Genomic DNA, 19596 nt, shown 5'->3' with positions numbered 1-19596 from the left:
AGGGCAGCTCATCAATACGTCCCAGAGAAACAAATTACAGTCTGGCTCAAGCTTACTCACCGTTGGCTGAGGATCACCCCAAACCCACTAAAAGGGCTGTGCCAGGCAGGGCAAAAAGTAATGTGCACTGATGGGGCAGCTCTGGGGGAGTAGGGGGCCAGAGAAGCTGCCTTCCCTAGAGTGCCCCACAGTGGCAACCTCTCAGGAAGCAGGAGCAGAGCCTGGGTTTCTCTCCTCCCACTATGGGGAGGCAGAAGGCCTCACTTCTGAGGCCTTCATCTACCACAAGATGCCAAGATGCTCTGCTCTCCTCAGAAATTTCTTCTAGAGATGAATTTCACAAAATAGGCCATGGGCCATGGGACCAACCCCCTCATTCACAGAGGCTGAGAAGGATGCCCTCTGAGGTATGACACTATCTCAGAGGCTTCTAGGCTGTTGGCCCGAGAGGTCCAGCTACCCCTATTTCCTAATAGGCCTAGCTCCTCCCAGAGTCCCTGTCATGGTTACCAGCTCTGACTTTGGCCCTTGGGACCATGCCATCCCAGCTGTTTATCAGTGCCCACTCCCAGGGATTCTGGCCGAGGCTCCTACTCCTGCCAGCCAGCACTGCCCACCATGAGCAAAACACCATCACATATGGAGGCAAACGTGCACATACCCAACTATGTGTAGTATCTGCTCTGGGTATTTACAGAAATAACAAAAGGCAGGATAGTCTATGAACTCGGGCTCTGGAGTCAGAACGCCTGACTCTGCTGAGTGACTGCGGACAAGTCACTTAACCTTTCTATGCCTTAGCTTCCTTTCCTCTGCAAAATGGGGACATTAATAGCATCTACATCATAGTGTTGTTATGGGAATTAAGTCATTTACATGGGAAAGCACTAAGAGTTATGCCTGGCACCTAGCCACCCTTGGTGTCTATTAAATTAAAAATAAATGAAATAAAAATTAATAATTTTTAAAACTTCAAAGCTCCTCTCATCCTTGAATGGTCATTTAAACTCTGCCCATTCTCTGGAATGGCTACACTGAGGTTAGAAAACGCAGAATCACCTCCACACCATGCACAAAGATGGCATAGCTGGTCCCTATAAGCCTATGGCAGCTACACATGGAGTATTGCTGGAACAACTGGGCTCAACCCACCCTCACTCCCACCCCCATTACCCAGCTCAACTAATTGTTGCCCTGCATGAAATGCAGGCCCAGGGATGCCAGCTCTTCTGCTGGACAGAGGTCAGAAATCTGAGGTTTTAAAACATGACCTCTATTCGGGCACTAGTCATTCAGTGTTCACCAAGTTCTACACCAGTTGTTGTAGCTGTGATGTAGAGTAATGAGTTCACCATCTGATGAGAGCAACCAACAAGGAACCAGGGAATCACCTGGCAGCCTGAAAAGCAGCCAGGGATGTCCTGGCAGGAAATAGAGGATGGCATCCCACCCCACAGGAGTCAGAGAAGAGTAAACGGGAACAGCGTTCTAGGCAAAGGGAACAGTAAATGCAGAGGCTGGGAAATGTGAAGAACACAGCAGTCTGGGGATAGGAAGGATGAAAAGGTGTGGAGAGCAAGATAGACAGCTGTTGGAAACTATGGAAGAAGCTGAAAGATTTCTAGAAGTCAGAAATTCCTGGGGCAAAATCCTATCTCTACTGGGGCAATGCAAATGTCTAGGAAAGCCTCTGAAATCTGAGCACCTATGGGTTAGCATGTTCTCACTGGAGATGGTATGCAGCTCTTGGAAATCCTCAGAGCAGTCACTTGTAAGGGGACCCTGGAAGAGAGTTCCTTCATCATTTGCCTGAAACCATTTCTCCCACTGCCAAGGCAAGAGGTAACAGGGAGCAAACATGACATCAGATGACAGAACATATATGGAGGTCCTGGTACATACCAGACTCTGTGCTGGGCCCTTCATGTGGATTATCTCGTTTCCTCCACACTATGACCCAATGAGGTGACTATTATTGCTGCCATTTCACAGATAACAAAACTGAGGCATGAAAAGGGGCAATTCCCTGGCTGCATCACACAGTGCTGAGGTGAGCAATGGGGCGGTGGGGCACTCTGCCCCTGCACCAACCTGGCAACCTGGGGTTTTTCCCTTTAAGGGATCAAATTGGGGCTGGGAGAGACATGGTAGGTACAACAGCCAATTCTGAGGAGGCAGCGCCCACCAGCTGGCCTCGCATTACCCTAAGTAACCTCCACTGCAGCAGGATCAATACTTAGGGGGCCATGCTTAGCTTTGGCGAAATCATTAAATGCTACATCAAGCTAGTCAAAAAATAACTGCATGGCAAGGAGATGTTGAAAGGAGCTCTTGCCTGAAAACATCAGCACACAAATGTACGCACATACAGAATAAAGTGTTATTTGTGGACGTAAACACACACTGATACACTCATGAGCACACTCACAGAGACACCGACATGCAGACGCAGACACATAGCCACACAAATTCAAAAACACTAAGAACAGAAAGACACATACTCAGACACACACACACAGAAACATGCTAAGATACACGCACAAGAACACAGACACATAAATGTGCAGAGACCCACAAACATAGTCAAAGATATGTACACATAAAGACGCAGTTGTACACATGTCAATGCTTACATATATATTTATTCATCACACATCTGCACCCATCTTTTTTCATTTGATGCTTTTTGAAAGCCTACGATGTGCTCACCCCTCTGCTGCCAGGTTCTGGAGACCAGCTGCTTTGTGCCCTCATGGAGCTTAGAGTTCATACAAGGAGGAAGACAGAACTAATAATCCAAAGACCTATGGCTGATACCTGCCATGGTTAAGTACAGTGCAGATTTGGTCCACTATCTGGGGGCGGGAGGGAGCAGAAAAGTCACCCCAGGGAAATGACATTGAACAAGTTCCCAGGGTAGAGAAGAAGTTCATAGGGAAAGGGGGAGAAGAGGAATACAGATAGACATGTCTATCTGTGTCCCAAGCAGAAGGGGGTAGGTCATGTACAGGGAGGTGTGGTGCAGAGGAAAATGAAGTAAGACGTGTCTGGAACATGGAAAGTACTGGGAGTGTGGCTCAAGATCAAGGTCAAGAATAGAGGACATATTAAATAAAAATAAAAACAAAAAAGAAAAGAGAACATACTAGAATAAAGCTAGTATAAACTGGAATCTGATATTTGTAAGATGTATATGGTAAACCCTAGAGCAACCACTAAAAAAAAAAAAAAAAAAAAAATCTCAAAAGAATAGTTAAAAAACAGTTTAGGGCACGTGGGTGGCTCAGTTGGTTAAGCATCTGCCTTCAGTTCAGGTCATGATCCCAGGGTCCTGGGATGGAGCTCCGTGTCATCTGGCTTCCTGTACAGCAGGGAGCCTGCCTCTTCCTCTCCTTCCCACTCGTGTTCTCTCTTCTCTCCAACTCTGTCGCTATCTCTGTCTCTCAAATAATAAACAGTTTAAAAATCATTAATTAAATTAAAGGTGTTACATGAAAAAATATCCACTGAATTCAAGAAAAAGTAGAAAGGAGGAATAGAGAAACAAAAAAGACAAGAGACACATAAAAAAAAAAAAAAGCAGAGGTGCTTGGGTGGCTCAATCTGTTAAGTGTCTGTGTGATCCCAGGGTCCTGAGATGGAGCCCTGAATCCGGCTCCCCACTTAGCAGGAAGCCTGCTTCTCCCTTTTCCTCTAACTGCTTGTGCTCTCTCTGTCAAATAAATAAATAAAATCTTTAAACACACACACACACAAAAAGCAAAATGGTAGACATAAATCTAACTATCATTAATAATATTAAATATGAGTGGATTAAAAATCCAATCAAGAAACAGATTTTTCAGACTGGATAAAACACGCACACGTGCACACACACATACACACACACACAAAACACAAGATCCAACTACATGCTGCCTACAGGAGACTCTTTAAATTCAGAGACACATGGGCAGCCCCGGTGACGCAGTGGTTTAGCACCGCCTGCAGCCTGGGGTGTGATCCTGGATACCTGGGATTGAGTCCCGCGTTGGGCTCCCTGCATAGGAGCCTGCTTCTCCCTCTGCCTGTGTCTCTGCCTCTGTGTGTGTGTGTGTGTGTGTGTGTGTGTGTGTGTCTGTCTCATGAATAAATAAATGAAATCTTTAAAAAAATAAAAAAATAAATTCAGAGACACAGATTGAAAATTAAAGGATGAAAAAATATATATCATGCAAACAGCAATCATAAGAAAGTAGGAGTGGCTATACAGATATCAAACAAAATAGACTTTAAAACAACAAAAAAAATGCTACTAGAGATAAACAGAGATTTATAATGACAAAAGGGGTCCATTTGTCAGGAAGATATAATAATTAAAAACATACGTACAACTAATTAAAGCACCAAAACACATAAAGCAAAATTGATGGAAATGAAGGGAAAAATAGATAATTTAACAAAAATTAAAACTTCAGTATCTCACTTTCAACAGTGGTTAGAACTAGACAGAAGATCAACAAGAAAAAAGAAGGCTTGTAATGCTATAAACCAAGAATGGTGGGCAGGGTTGGCAGTGCTCAGCCTAGAAGGCTACACTGGGGCCTTTTGTCCCAAAGGCAATGAGGAACCACTGTAAATGATTCGTAACAGGTTTTAATAATTTCACTAGCTGCTGTGTGCCAAAAAAGAATGGGAGAGGCCAGAGTCAGTACAGAGAAGCAAACTGGAGACCAAAGTCTAAGGGAGAAGTGACTGGGGCATAATGGGTTATGGGGTGGCTAAATGGATGAACAGATAGATGGATGGGTGGGTTGATGTGGACAAATGGATGGATGGATGGATGGATGGATGGATGGAGTCAATAAGAAGAGAAAGTAGACAGGTGTATGAACTGCCAAGTAGATGGATTAAAAAAATGGGTGTGTGGGCTTATGAATGAAGAGATGAAAGAATGCTGGATGAATGGTAGAGAGGTGATTACCCAGTCCTTGCTAGACTTCCAGTACATGGGGCTCACAAAATGGACAAAACCAGAGTGAGAAAAGTCCTCTTTATTCTCCAGACCACATCCTCTATAAGCCCCCATGCAGACATCCAACCCCTCTTCTGCCCAACAGCATCTCCATATTTAAAGCCTAAGACATGGCTGGATAGAGCAGCCTCATGTGGTCCGGGTCACCTCACCTGTTCATGGTTCTTCCTCATGAGTGACACTTGGGAAACACTAGAAACCAGATCCACAAGGCCAGTGTGCGAAGAGCACTTCTCATACCACATCTCAAGCCCTGGACCCCCTTGTACCAACTCTATTTCTAAGGAAGGGGACACAGCACCTCTTGTCCACTGAGTACCTGCCACTTAGAGACCTCCAAAACCCATACCACCTGGCCACTTACACAGCAGAAGGAGCAGCTGCCATACACAGCTGGGAAGCATCAGGCATGTCCCATGCAAACCTCTTCCACCTGCCACCACTGAACGGTGCTAGTCTTCAAAACACTTGTGTGCCCAAAGCTTTCCCATCACTAAGAAGCTCTCTGGACAGAGATGACACATCGGTTTGTCACAGACACTCTTTTATCTATTTTCCAAACATCTCCTCCCTTCCCTCAATGATCCCTTGCCAGGCTGAACCCAGTAGGAACCAAACACACACTGGATCCTGTTTCTCCACTGCTTCAAACCTTCAATGTCTTCCAGCCTCCCTGAGAACAGAATCCAAATGAATCCAACCCCCTACTATGGTCCACAAGGGCCTCCTTCCTGTTCTGACCTCATCCTCTCCCATACCATCCTTTCCTTGTCTCCCTCATCCCAGCTGCACTGGCCTTCCTTCAGTTCCTAGATGTGCCAAGGATATTTCTACCTCAGGGCCTTTGAGGAGTTTCTTCTGCCTCAACTTTGCCTGACTGGCTCATCGTTCAGGTCTCTGCCTAAATGTCACCTACTCTGTGTGGCCTTCCATGACCACTTGAAACAAACAGGTGCCTCCTTCATCTTGATTTTAGCATCTGGTCAGTTCTTTTCCCTGTTCTATCTCTGTAATCACACATTTATTTGTTTAGCCTACCCCTCTATACTCAGCACCTGGCACTGTCCTGAGCCCACAGCACAGGCTCAATAAAAATCTGCTGTTTGCTGAATAGATATCAGGTTCACAACAAAGACAGGCCAGACTGGATTCAAGTCCTATGTGATCTCAGACAAGTGACTGGATCTCCCTGGGCCTGTTTACTCATCTGCAAAATAGAGTAACACTAGCAGAACTCCAAGAGGTTGTTGTAAGCATAAAATGCCAAAGTGGAGCACTGACCAATCAGGGAATGGACCCTCAGCCTGCACTGAGGTAGGGGGGTTGGAGGGCAGACAGAAAAGTGAGAGAACATCTGTTTCCCATGGCCCATCCCAGGCCCAGCCACAGCCTTGAATCTTCACTTCCAGAAACCAGAGTGACAGGGGAAAGCACCACAGGAAAGGAAAGAGCTTGTGGAGCCAAATACGAAACACAGAATGTGGCTGATATGGTCACGGAAATGCGGGCTGGCCTTAGCTGCTAAAAGAAAAAAAAATCTAAAAAACTTTTTTAATAAAGCCTACAAGTCTATACCCTTTCTTCTTTATCAACGACACAATTTATTGACCGGGGAGGCCATATTGACTAAATAAATCTTGATAATGACCAAGGCAGCAATCAATACCTGCTTATTATCAGCCCGGGCCAAGAATTCCATCTTGTGGAATGCAGGCCCGAAGACAGGGCGCGCCATGCGGCTCTGCACTCCAGCGGGCAGGCCTGCGATGGATGGCCATGTGGCACTCATTTTCCAGGGCAGGAAAGGGGAATCTTTCTGGTGTTATTAATAAATCCCCACTCTCAACCCCACCCATGCCTTTCAGGCTTGTGGGGCTGGATTCACTTCCATGAGTTGACAATGGTAAGGTGTTTCAAGAGGTTTTAAAAAAATCTTTAGGGGATCCCTGGGTGGCTCAGCGGTTTGGTGCCTGCCTTTGGCCCAGGGCATGATCTTGGAGTCCCAGGATTGAGTCCCGCATTGGGCTCCCTGCATGGAGCCTGCTTCTCCCTCTGCCTGTGTCTCTCTGCCTCTGTGTGTGTGTGTCTTTCATGAATAAATAAATATTTTTTTTTTATTTTTTTAAGGAAAAAATACAAGCATAGTGACTACAGATGGGGAACCCCAGGGTGCAGGGGGCAGGAATGGAAGGGTAGGCTCTGGAAGAGGCATCTCTGGTCAGCAACAGGTCAAGAGTAGGGATACGGGTGGCCAAAAGACCTGGGTCCTGGGTTTGAGTCCAGATTCTGCTGCTTCCTGGCAATGCAGCTTGGACGTAATTTTCTGTGCCTCAGTCTGCTCAACTCTAAAATGGGATAATAGTTTTCCCTCGCTGGGCTTTTGTGAAAATTAAACGAGATACTGTTTGTTAAGGGCTCAGAATACTGTCTAGCACGCAATAAAGATTCAACAGATATTTGTTAAAGAACTGCCAGGCCTTCCTTCTGAAGGCCCAAGGCTGGCAAAAGCCAACTCTGACCTTGCTAAGGCTGGCCAAGCAGCATTGAAGGGGCCTAACTTCCTATCCAGTGCTTCCCTACAAGGAGGTAGTGCACCTGGCTGCGGGCCAGTGAGGCCCTGGAGGTGAATAATAAACAATAAGGATGACAACAATAATAATAAAAGGTAGGGGATCCCTGGGTGGCGTAGCGGTTTAGCGCCTGCCTTTGGCCCAGGGCACGATCCTGGAGACCCGGGATCGAATCCCACGTCAGGCTCCCAGTGCATGGAGCCTGCTTCTCCCTCTGCCTGTGTCTCTGCCTCTCTCTCTCTCTCTGACTATCATAAATAAAAAATAAAAAATAAAAAAAAGAGAAATGTAGCTGATAATAGCTAACATTAAAAAAAAAAAAAGGTAATAATAGCTGTTTCCTGGGAATGGCCATGTTCTAGACCCTGTGCTAAGGGCTTTCATGTGTCACTTCATTAAACCCTCATGAAGTAGAAGCTATATTTAATTCCCATTTTATACACGAGCAAACTGAGGTTGAGAAAAGTCTAGGGAGTTGCCCAGGGCCTCTCAATTAAGAAACAGTAAAGCCAGTGTCCAAAGTGAGGTCTGACTGCCCCATGCCCCTGCTTAAGTCCTTTCAGGGGCTGCTTTCAGGACACTTGAAATCCAACAGGAAATGCCCTCACATTATAATTATTGTTACTGTTGTTGTTAATAAAGATAATTATTAATAACAGTCACCATTTCAGAAAGGCTTACAGTGTGCCTGGATCTAGGCTAAGTGTCTACACTGCCTTGTCCCTCTTTACTTCTCAGACCTTTGGTACTTCTACCTCCAAACAATTATCAAGTAGAAGATTTATGAGGGCAGGCACTTGGCTTGTTTTGTCCACTGCTGTGCCCCCAATACCTCATGCTGCCCCTGATATGACAGGTGTGGCAAAATGTGCATGAGGTGAAAGAATAAATGACCTGTCTCGACAACACAGGGAAGCTCCATTTTAAACAGAAAAACTGAGGCCCAGACAGGGTCCTTTGGCCACAGAAGGAAAGGGGAGACTTCAACCCTAGCTTCTCCACCTGATTATAAAGTAGGGGTTTTGGGAGACGCTAAGAAGGAACGTCCTTCAATTCTGGGGTCACGGCCCAGAAACCTTGGTCCCTTTTTGATGCCTGCTGGGCTGATCAAGTAGGGCCTGTGAACCAGGCATTGGGAGCTCAATGTCTTTTGGATCCAAACACATGAACTGGCTGTCTTATGCCCCACCCCCCCATACCAGTTGTCCTACAGGCTGCAGGGACCTGCTTTGAGCTGTGACTGAGGCCACCAAACTACTGCTAATGGTCCACAGCCTGCCGGCAATTAATTAATGGATTTATTAATTAGGATGGGAGACGCCTCCCAGGCTGGAATTGGGGTCACCAGTTTCTAAAGCGAGACTGATGGAGCTAAAGATAAAACCTCATTCACTTGGGCCTGAGGCCTGTGCTTAATTCCCAGGCGAGGAGTGGGCAACTTTCAAGAGCTAGGCAATGGGTGCAGGAGCTGGGGTTCTAGAAGGAGCTGGGTCCCCCAGGGTCACTCCCCAAGGTCGTATCAAAGCAGCTGCCCCACCCCACCCTTCCTGTGGCATTCATCCACTCAATCATTTAAACAACTGAGAATGCCCAGGGAGGGAGGCAGATAGTAAACGAGTAACATAAATACACATTATCACATCAGATAAAGCAGATGGGGCTAAGGAGATGGGGAAGGTTATTTTGGAAACAGAGGTTAGGGAGGACCTCTCTGAAGAGGCGATATTTAAGCAGAGGGCTGAATGAACTACAGAGAATGTCTGGGAAAGCGTTTTCCATATAGAGGGAAACAACACATGCAAAGGCTCTGAGGTTGGAATGTGCTTGACATGTTCACAGAACAGTAAGGGGGTTGGTAGGGGCTTGAATAAGGAATGAGAGAGTGGCTGGAGATGAGAGGAGGAGATGATGGCAGGATGACAAAGGGAAGAGGGGACCTAATCATGCAGGGCCTGTGGGCCAAATAGAACAGGCCATTGGGAAAAGGCAATGCTGAGAGTGACAGCTCCCCACGCTCCCAAGACATAGAACCTCCTATGTACTGGGTGCCTTACCCAAATCTCACTTCATCTTTCCTGATGGAGACTGTGGTCCTCCAAGAAGCAGACACAGAGGCAGGATTGAAAGGTAAAGAGATTCATCAGGTCAATGCCCATGCCTGGAAAAAGGAGCCAGAGGGAAGAAGAGAGGGAAGGAAGGAAGGAAGGAAGGAAGGAAGGAAGGAAGGAAGGAAGGAAGGAAGGAAGGAAGGAAGGTTGGTTGGTTGGTTGGTGGAAGTGTCTTAGGCTGCTGAGGAGTCTGGAGCCAGCAGAGAAGTCCTGTGTGTCTCAGGAACAGGTCTGCTTTAGACCGGCACTTAGTCCCTGGCTGGGGCTAGATCTCCAAGAACAGTATCTGGGACACCGGCTGATCCTACTTTCTATAGCCAGGAATCCGCAAGGTGCACTCTCGTGGCGCCACTATAAAGTAACATCACCACACACATCTTCCAGAGGGGAAACTAGTCTCAGAAAGAGGAAATAACTTGCTCAAGGACACACAGCTAGGAAGAAGCTGAGCTGGGATTTGAATCCTGGCTGTCCTATGAATAATCACAAGACAGAAACAAGAGATGGGGGTCGGGAGGGGGGCACTTTGCAACAGATCAAGAATTGGGCTGAATATTGAATTAAAAAAATAAAAGCAATACCCGAAGCCTTTACGGTGTTTAACAATAGAATCCACTGACAGAGCATTCACTCTGAGCCTCACATGTGCTCAGCAATATCTTAATTTACTCTCCCCCACTTACCCTCCAGTTGACATATGACAAGAGTAAGGATAGGGGTGGATCCACCAGCCCCGTCAGAATCCTCATACAACCTAGTCTCGAGGCCTTCCCACAGTTCCTTGCACACGCTATTCTTCCACCTACCTCAGGGTCTTAGCACATGTTATTCTCTCTGCTGGCATGCTTTAACCTGACCTCGTCCTTGAGCTCTCGGCTGAAGGGTCACTTCTTTCAAGAAGAAATCTCTGAGTCTCAGAATTTAATCCCAGCGTGTGACTATGCACTGTCTGTCCCATGCATCTACCTTCCTCACTGTCTACGGGCTCGGTGAGAGCTGTCATTTTGCCGTCTTTGTTCACCATGACGTCTCCAGTATATAATTACTGGTTATGATATTTATGTTATTTATGGTTTATTATTATTATTTATACAATTATTAGTTATAATTCTTAATTATACCATGAATGGATAACTATACACTTGTAGGGTGAAGGACAACAGCAATTATTAACATTATATGGAGCTTCTACATGCTGGGCACAGATACCTCAGCATTTCCCATGCATTAATTCACTTAATCCTCATGACAATCTTTAAGGTGGTGATACAACTACTATTGCCATTTTACATATGAGAAAACCAAGGCTCAGAGAAGTTAAGTGACTTACCCAAGGTTACACAGCTGGTAAGTGGCAGAGCTGAGACTTGAGCCCAGGCCACCTGTTCCAGAGTCCACATTAAATGCCTCTGGGAGGAGGAGGATGCAAGGCTGGATTCTACACCCCTCAGATACCCAGACCCATGGCTGCTCATACAGACAACAGGTACCCCAAATACATGCTTCCAGCAGAGTGGCCTCTGAGTGGTGGGAAAATGTGCTCCCAACTGGGCCACCCTGGTGACCCCTGTGGTCTCCTCGTCCGCAGCACCCACGTTCCAAACAGCAGACTGAACAAGTCAATCGACCATAATGGTTCCCGGGGAGCCATTCGCCCCATCCAGTTTGAGCGACGGCGGCTTGGAGAGTCTTAAGCACTGCTTGGCTCCAGGCATCTCGGGCAGACGACCAGCTCAGGCCAAAGAGGCCAAAGGATTGATTTTCTCTTTCTTTCTTTCTCCTTAATGACAAATGTGTATCCTGGAATTGCTGTTTCATTTGGCTGAACTGGAGGATGGCAGAGGTGGCGGGGGGGGGGGGGGGGGGCGGAGGGGGGGGCGGTAGTAGAAACTGGGAAGGAAGGAAGGTGGGGCAGCTACACGCCCACTTTGGGCTACTGAGAAGCAGAGACATCAGGCTCTGTGCCCTCCTAATCCTGTATCTTCATGAAGCTAGTCAAGGGCCTTTCATTTTTTTCTGGAGGTACAGCCTCTTCTGACACTAGGCACTCAGAGGAAGGAAGCCAGCAGCATCTACCTTCCTCGTGACCTGCCTTCTGACCCCGACAGCCAGCCTGACCCACTGCAGACCTTCAACCCAGGCCCTCTGCACTGGCTGTTCCCACTGCTTGGCATGCCCTCCCCAGGTCTTCACTCCCTTTCCAGGGTGGCCAGAGCTCTTGATTAGTAACAGACACTGGACATCTGGATTTCATAGGTAACATCTCCCATGTTTTAAATGCTGCCAATTTATATGAAAGTGTTTTTAAATATTGCACTAATTTAAACAGACACATCTGTGGGACAGACACAGCTCCTAGTCTGCAACCTCTGTGGTCACAGTTCCCCAAATATATTACATAAAAGATTAGTAAGGTATTAATATAGTGAATCCCCAGTGAAATATGAAAGAAGAGAAAACTTGCCCAGAAATTTCTGAAACAGCTTGCAAGCCCAGTAAGTTCTAGGAACTGCTGTTTATTTGGTTTTTCACCCCTGTCTTACAAACTAAAAATACCACCAACACTAAGCAGCAAGGCACTTGCACAACAGTAACTGTGTGCACAGGACCATGTTATGCACCTTCATGTTCAAAGTGCTTTAATCTTCAACAACAACCTAAAAAGTGAAGCCTGTTATTAGTCCCACTTAAAAACAAGGACAGCAAGGCTCAGGGAGGTTAAGTGACCCAACCAATGTCACACAGCTAGTAGGTGCCAGGATTAGAAGCCAGGCAGGGGCCTCTCACCCTCCTGGCTCTTTATACTTCTTTCTCGAGGTAAAGAGTGCAGAACAAGTTTTTGGAATTAACTCTGATCCACCTTAATTATCTTAACTAAAAAGTGAAAAATGTCAGTCATGCCACAGCCTATATGACAGCCATCACATAAAACCAGGGTCAGCAAACCATGGACCTCAGGCCAAACCTAGCCCTCTGCATGTTTTTTGTTAAGTTTGACTGGAATATAGCCATTCCTGTTCATTCCCACTGTCTATGGTTATTCTCATGCTACAGTGGTAGAATGGAGGACTTAGAGACCATATGGCCCACAAAGCCTATATTATATTATATCATTATCTGACTTTTCAAAGAACATTTGCCACATCTAATGGCAGATCGAGATGGTTTCCTAGAATGTCTACAGAAGGTTCTGAGGTCAAAACCCTTGGGGAAACACTTTCCTTAAAGATACAGAAGCACATTTGCATATTAAAGAATATGAGAGGTTACAGAAACTTCTTTAGCCCTCTTTAGGCTGAGTGGTGTTGATAGTTGGGCTGAGACTGAATGAAATGAAGGAACCAGCCAGGGGAGGATCTGGAGTAAAAGAGTCTCACTCAGGCTCAGGTGGAGGGAACTCTAAGTGCAAAGGCCCTGAGGTAGGAATATACTCAATGTGTTTGAGGGACAAAAAGAAGGCCATTGTGACTGGAGCAGAGTGAGTAGGAGGAAAGAAGCTGGAGATTAAGCCAGAGAGATAATAGGGGGGCAGATCCAATGGAGCCTTGCAACCAGGGAAAAGACTTATGATTTTAATTTACATCCTGGAAAACACTACGAGCCATTTCTGTGAATGGTTCATCAAGGCTCAGAAACCAAGAACTCCATCCTGGACATAATTTCTTGTCTCAAAAACTGCCTAAAAGGTCAAAAGCCACCCCTCCCCACCTCCCACCCACCCCTCACCACCCCAGTGGGCCCCAAGGTCATTAGAAGACAATACATTAACTGTCACACAAAGTATGTCAGCTTCTTTCACCTTTACAATGACCCAATATGGCAGACCAGATGGGCACAACTGACCTTTGTGATGGATTAAGAAACAGAAGACTTAAAAAAAAAAAAAAAAAAGAAAGAAACAGAAGACTTGGGATGTTGGATGGTTCATCCAGGAGTGTCAGAAGCTATACAGACAAGAGCTGTTGGGGGGCCTTTCCTCTCTGCCAACTATCTCCACCTTCCCTGACATCTGCAATATAAACCACTGCCACAAGTAAAGAGCACTCTAAACAGAAAAATTCAAACTGGACCCTGAATTCCAAAACCAGGAACAAAGGCAAGCTACCACATTAGTCTCCTTCCCACACTCAACTTCTGCCAGGCTTGGACCCTGAATTAGATAACTCAAAGCCACCAGAAACTCAGCCCTTTCAGGAACTAGCAGAGAAAACCATAGTTTCTGGGCAGCCATGTCTACCAACATCCAGGACCAAATTTAACACCAGCCAAGGTTCTTGTGTTTACTATCCCATCTGCCTGAAGAAAGGTTATCATGACATAATGTCAAGTTCAAAGACAGAATCCTCTTAACAGGAGAGAGGAGGAGGAGAAGGAGGAGGAGGAGGAGGAGGAAGAGGAGGAGGAGAGGAAGGAAGGAAGGAAGGAAAGGAGGGAGGGAGGGAGGGAAGGGAAGGGAAAAACCACCACCACCACCACTAGAAAAGCTACTCCCTCTAGTCAAAATACCACCATTCTCAACAGAAATGACCCACTGAGATGCTTATTTACTTCTTTGGGTCAAGCTTGTCTGTTTCTCAACTTTCTACAGTGAACTCAGGTATTTATAAAAGAAAAATCAAGACCTCCAACAGCAAAAGTGGCCAAAAATGAGACAGTGCTTGTTTTTCTTCTAGCAATGAGAGAGCCCATCTTGGGGAAGCAATATCTGTCGAGTTGAGAAATCAGAATTTTGGGATGCCTAGAAAAGACTGTTTGGTTCTTTAAATAAATTCTCTAACACCTGTTTCTAGCTCCTTCTGAAAAAAAAAAAAAAAAAAAGGCCAAAGGGTGTGGGTTCCAAAAAATGGGAGGGGAAGATGGAATGGGGTCATCCACTGGTTGGATCTCTAAGGGTCCAAGGGGCCATTCAATTGCTTGGTCTTATTTACAGAGCTGCTGTTAGAAATCTCCCCTCAAACCCTGTGCCTCCCACCTCTCCTTGTCCTCCCCCCTCGGACCCATCCACAACTCTTGTCTAATGCCAACCTTTCTCATGGCCCCCGACTATGGCAAGCCAGGTCTGCTCATGCTCCCCACCCCAGCAGTAATTCTATTACTGAGAAGTTTCCAAAGTTAGGATTCCGCCAACAAGGCTGATAGCTTATTTACTGCTGTCATCTATAGAAAGAGGAATTTTGACACATTGTTAAATGATAGCACATTTAGATAAGTCAAGCTGTCAGAGGCTCTAATGGATGTCTAAACTCTCTGTAGCTGATATGTAAAATTTATGCACTTCAGAATATCATAAGGTTATAATATTTTAATCACATCCACGCTCTTTCCTAAACTTTGAGCAGGCAAAAACATTCCATCAAGCACCATCTCCCATGCGTATCTTCCTGGAAAGTTTCTCCAAACTCCTTAAAAAAGTCTAGCCTTTCTTGCTTGCTCTGTTCATCCTCCTCCCTGAATACTCAAACCCTAAGCAGAATTTGCCTCTTTCTCCAAAACTTGTACTATGCAATCCCTCCAGCCAACCTCTTTCCTCCCAATACACACAGATGTGAATTTGGACTAGGCACCCTCATTTCGAAGAGACACCCTCAACTCCCATTAGGTTGATTAGCTCTCTTACAGAAAAAAAAAAAAAAGAATTAAAATGACAGCACAGGAGACTAGACCTGGAGCATCATAAAAAACAGTGGCAAAGTAAAGCAGAAAATCATAAAGGTATGAATCCAGTTACAACGATTATACACAGAAAAGCCATAAAAAAATACTGCATTAGTAACGTTCACCATAAAGCAATCTTATAACCAAATGAAATATGCCCAGCATTATCTTTGGGACGGAATTTTATTTCTAGTTTCCTGGACTGCTAGCAGCAGAAAAAAAAAAAAGGAGAAAAGAAAGAGGGAAGCAGTTTTGGAGGTCCTGGAATAAGGTACTACATGTCACAGCATCTTTACCATCAGCCACAAGTCGTTAAGACTTGCTGACTGACTTCCATCCTAGGAAAATGGCCCTGCTGTGTTCAGAGACGGTGCTGGAAGGAATAAACTGGACTGCTTCCATATTTGAAAAAATATATACTTCCGGAGGACTGTATGCTGGGCTGATACAAGGTCACCTTTCTTGCCAGGATTGGGGTGGCGTCAGCAGCATGGTCTGGCCTGGGGACACAGGTCGCCTTGCTGCCTCGGCCACTTTAACACTCAGCAACCAGGCTTCGAGAAACCACTCAACCTGAACAACCAAGAATTGAAGCCACACACCTCCTCACACTCACAGGCAGCTGGGCCGCGTGACGAGTGGGCTCAAAGCTCTCGGCCTGCACAGGGCCTGGGGTGGGGGCCCGCCTCTCCTACCGGGATCTCAGAACAAGCCAGCAGAAGTTTTCCTTTCTGGTTATCTCCCCTATAAGAGGAAAGTGGGAAGGGAAAAAAATGAAAATAAAAGTGTGGCGTAGGAATCATTAGTATTATGCACAAGAGATGATCCCGGGCAAAAGTGCTTAGGTTCATAATCCGTTTCCAACAAAAATGCCATCAGTGAGAATATGGGGCGAAGCTGCAGGCCTGTTGGGCAGGGGAGCCACTGAACATTTCAGGGTGAGGGACCGTGGCAGATGTAAGGGTCTCAAGGTTTGCCTGCGGCTACAGCTGCCACGTTTATTTTTCTGCTCTCTAGAAGTGAGCAGCCTTTCAAACTCCCTCAGGGACACCCCCCCACACTTAATATCCATGTAAATGAGCTTACCCCCTTCCCTGAGAGCCTTCTCCTTTTGTGCCAGACACACCAGCCATTTTCTTAATAAATACTACCACCCTCACCCTGTGGGAGTGGGGGTGTTGGCCCCATTTCCCCCTCACCTGAACAAGACTCTCCACCCCCCCTTCATCGTTTCCAGTTCAAATCTGCTTTTCTATCTCAGCCACCTCAGCATCTTCTAAAATCCTAACAAAGGGTTCCTAAATCAATGGGAGTCCAAATGGAATCAAGATTTGGGTGACCTCAACAGCTCCACAAAAGACCCCAGAGCTGGAGAAGGCAGCGAGTAAGGTTCAAACCCCCACCCCCAGCTCAGAAATCGGTCCCCTGGGAGCCGCACCCACCCCTCAGCACCCAGACCCAGCTCTACCCACCCCTCCCCACTGCAGCCCGAGCTCCCTGGATTGAAAACGAGTTATCTAATGAAAATTGTGTTAACTGACATTCTGGCCAACCGGGAGCAAATACCAGCGCTGTAAATCTCGACGCGGAAATTTTCTCCAGCCCAGAATAACAATAGGACCCTGCAAAGGGCTTTCGCCAGCCCTTCTGGTTCCTCTCCTCTTGTCTGCCACGTTCTTGTCATTCCTTATGTTACAGAACATCAATCATAAATAAAGACGCTGTCCCCCAGCCGTGCCCCGGTCTCATTTACAAACATTAGCAGGGAATACGATTACCATTGGCCTTCGTGCCAAGCCCAATGTGGCTGCCCAACTCCCTCTTTCTCTCTCTCCCCCTCTCCCTCTTTCTCTCTCCCTCTTCTCCCTCCCTCCCACACACACCCCCACTCTTCCAGAAAGGCCACTTTAGCATCATTCAAACCAGCAAGCACAGCTCACAGCCTGGCCCGCCTCAGCTGGCCACCAAACTGTAGCCCCAACTCGAGTGAGGACCTGGAATTGCAAGGCACTCACAGTTATTAACTGCATGCCTGAGTGCCCCGATTTTCTCTCCAGCTCAAAGGCTGGGGGAGGGGGAGAGGGGAGTGGGGGTTAGAAAGAAGGGGGCTGGGAAGTGGCCAGGAGGAGGGGGTGTATAGGAACCACTTATCAGAAGAAACTTAAGGAGATCTGCAGGAGGATTTTCAAAAAAGAAATAAGTGTGTCCCTTTTTATCTCCAGACTGATGCTCTCACTTCTTCTGAGAATGTCAAGGCCAAAGCAGGATGTTCTAATCGACTGGTTCTCAGCAACACTTCACTGTCCCTCGTTCCCACTGCCTGGAGAGACTTTGCAAGACTCCAGGGTTTGGGGGGACTTGGCAGGAGCGTCCTAGGGCACCCCAGAAAGTATAGAGCCGACAGCTGTACCTCCAGCGGGTGTTCTCTGAGATTCCACCCCCAGTCCCACCTCCTGGGGATTAGCAGAGAACACCCCCAAATCTGGGGGAGATATATAGACTCCCAGAGAAAGGTCGAGGGGGGAATAAAGTGCTGGTATTTGGGAGGGAGTAGCCCTGGGGAAAGAGAAGAGAGAAAGGAGAAAAGAGAGGAGTGGCGGGAGGGAAAGCAGGAGGCAGAAGACAGCGAGGGAATCTCCCATTTAAAAGTTCCCATGGGCCCGAGAGCCGGGAGTCACCTGCTCTGCGCAGCTCCCGGCTCTCCGCGGCCCCCGAGGCTGCAGCGCAAACTTGCGCGCGCCCCGAGCCCATCTCCACCACCCGTCCCTATTTGGACTTGGAAAGAAGATAGAAGGCGGGGGGGAAGGCAGGAAGCAAAGACGAACCCCGAGAACCCGGCCCGAGGAGAGGTCTGCCGGCGCAGGCGGCCAGTCCGGCGATGGTGGCGGCGGCGGCGGGGGCGGCAGCAGTGGCTGCCCCTGGGTGGCGGCGCGTCCGGGCTGCGCAGCCAGGCAGGCGGCTGCAGCGGAGGTGCCGGCGGCCGGCGGGGCGCGGAGCCGCCTCCACGCCAACCCCAGGAGCCTCCTCCTCCCTTCTCCTTCTCCTCCTCCTCCTCCTCCACCTCCCTACCCAACAGCTCCCTCCCTCCCTCGCCCAAGCCCCAGCCGGGCGCGGACAGGCACGCGGCGCGCTCCGCGGCCTCCCCGGGCGCCGCGAAGTTGGGAGGCGTGCAAAGTGCAGCGCAAGGGGGGCTGCCGGGGGTCCCGCCGGCAGCCCCCTGCCCGGGACCGCAGCCCCTGCCTTCCCCGCGCCTCGCTCGGGCGTTCTCCCGCCGGCTCGCTCCCCGGGCCGAGGGCTCACTAGCGCTTCTCCATGGTCGCGGCGGCTAATCGATGATTGAACCGAACAAAGAGCAGCGGCGAGATCAATTCCTAATACCTATCGATGGGCAGCGGGCAGCCGAGACCCAGCGAGCCCCAGCAGCCGCCGCCCGCCGCCCCGGGGCGCCCGCCCACCCTCCCGGGTACCTCCCCAATGCGCCCAGGGCGCGCCCCAGGGCTCCCCACGGCCGCGCGGCCGGCGCTGCCCGCACTAACCTGGAGTCGCCGTAGATCAAATCGCTTCCAATATTGAAACATCGATCCCACATTGGCGGCCATCTTGGGGGCTATTCGAGACGCACACACACAAGAGTTTGGCTTTTCTCAATGGCTGCACTCAATATCCGGGCTGGACTCCCCCCAGCCCCGGGGCCGCCGCCGGCCGCCCGGGCCCTGAGCGCCGCCACCCGGGGCCCCTCGGGCGCCCCCCGGCCTCCTGCCACCCGCTGCCCCTCGGCGCCGCCGCGCCGCCGCCGCGGGCCCGGGAGCCGTGCGCCCCCCCCGACCCCCGGAGGGCGCGGGCGGAGCGCGCCGGGCGGGGAGCTCGGCGCCCGCCCGGGGGAGGCGGCCGGGGATGGGGCGGGAGGGGAGGGGGGGGAGGCAGCCTCTTCGAAAGGCGACGGCGCCGCCGCTGCCCTGCCTGCAGCCCGCTCCCGCGCCCGCGGAGCGCTCGCTGCATCTCCCCCCCAAGTCCGGGGTCGGTGTGCCGCGCGATTGCACTTGACTTTGGCTTTTTGCAAACTTATCAATACTGACGTAACGTGCTGATCAATGCAAAGGGAAGTTTGGGAGGGGGGGCTGCGGGAGGCCAGCGAGCGGAGCGCCAACACCCCCTGCTTCGCACCTGTCTACCCCTCACCCCCGGCACTGAATACTTAAAAAAAAGTTAATAGTTTGAGATGCATTTTTTTTTCTCTTGCAATCAAAGG

General features: G+C 48.6%; 1 protein-coding gene across 14 annotated transcripts in view; it reads right to left on the bottom strand.

Annotated features, from left to right (window-relative positions):
• CUX2 (cut like homeobox 2) overlaps positions 1–19596 on the bottom strand; it is a 283331-nt gene that overhangs the window by 245664 nt on the left and 18071 nt on the right. For 3 of the 14 annotated variants that reach the window (XM_025473945.3, XM_025473955.3, XM_049101630.1), the window contains exon 1: positions 18884–19103. The exons of 2 other annotated variants lie outside the window; for them this stretch is intronic. In XM_025473945.3, coding sequence (XP_025329730.1) covers positions 18884–18946 — 63 coding nt within the window. In that variant the 5' untranslated portion in view covers positions 18947–19103. Of the gene's footprint in view, positions 1–15949; positions 16092–18172; positions 18295–18883; positions 19108–19596 lie in introns of those variants that run through there. 9 more of the 14 variants (XM_025473947.3, XM_049101629.1, XM_025473949.3 and 6 more) reach the window with 8 other exon arrangements.

This window comes from Canis lupus, chromosome 26, assembly GCF_003254725.2.
Source record: "Canis lupus dingo isolate Sandy chromosome 26, ASM325472v2, whole genome shotgun sequence".
NCBI lineage: Eukaryota > Metazoa > Chordata > Mammalia > Carnivora > Canidae > Canis > Canis lupus.
Note: the sequence above shows the minus strand (reverse complement) of the source record. Positions and strands in the feature narration are given on the sequence as shown.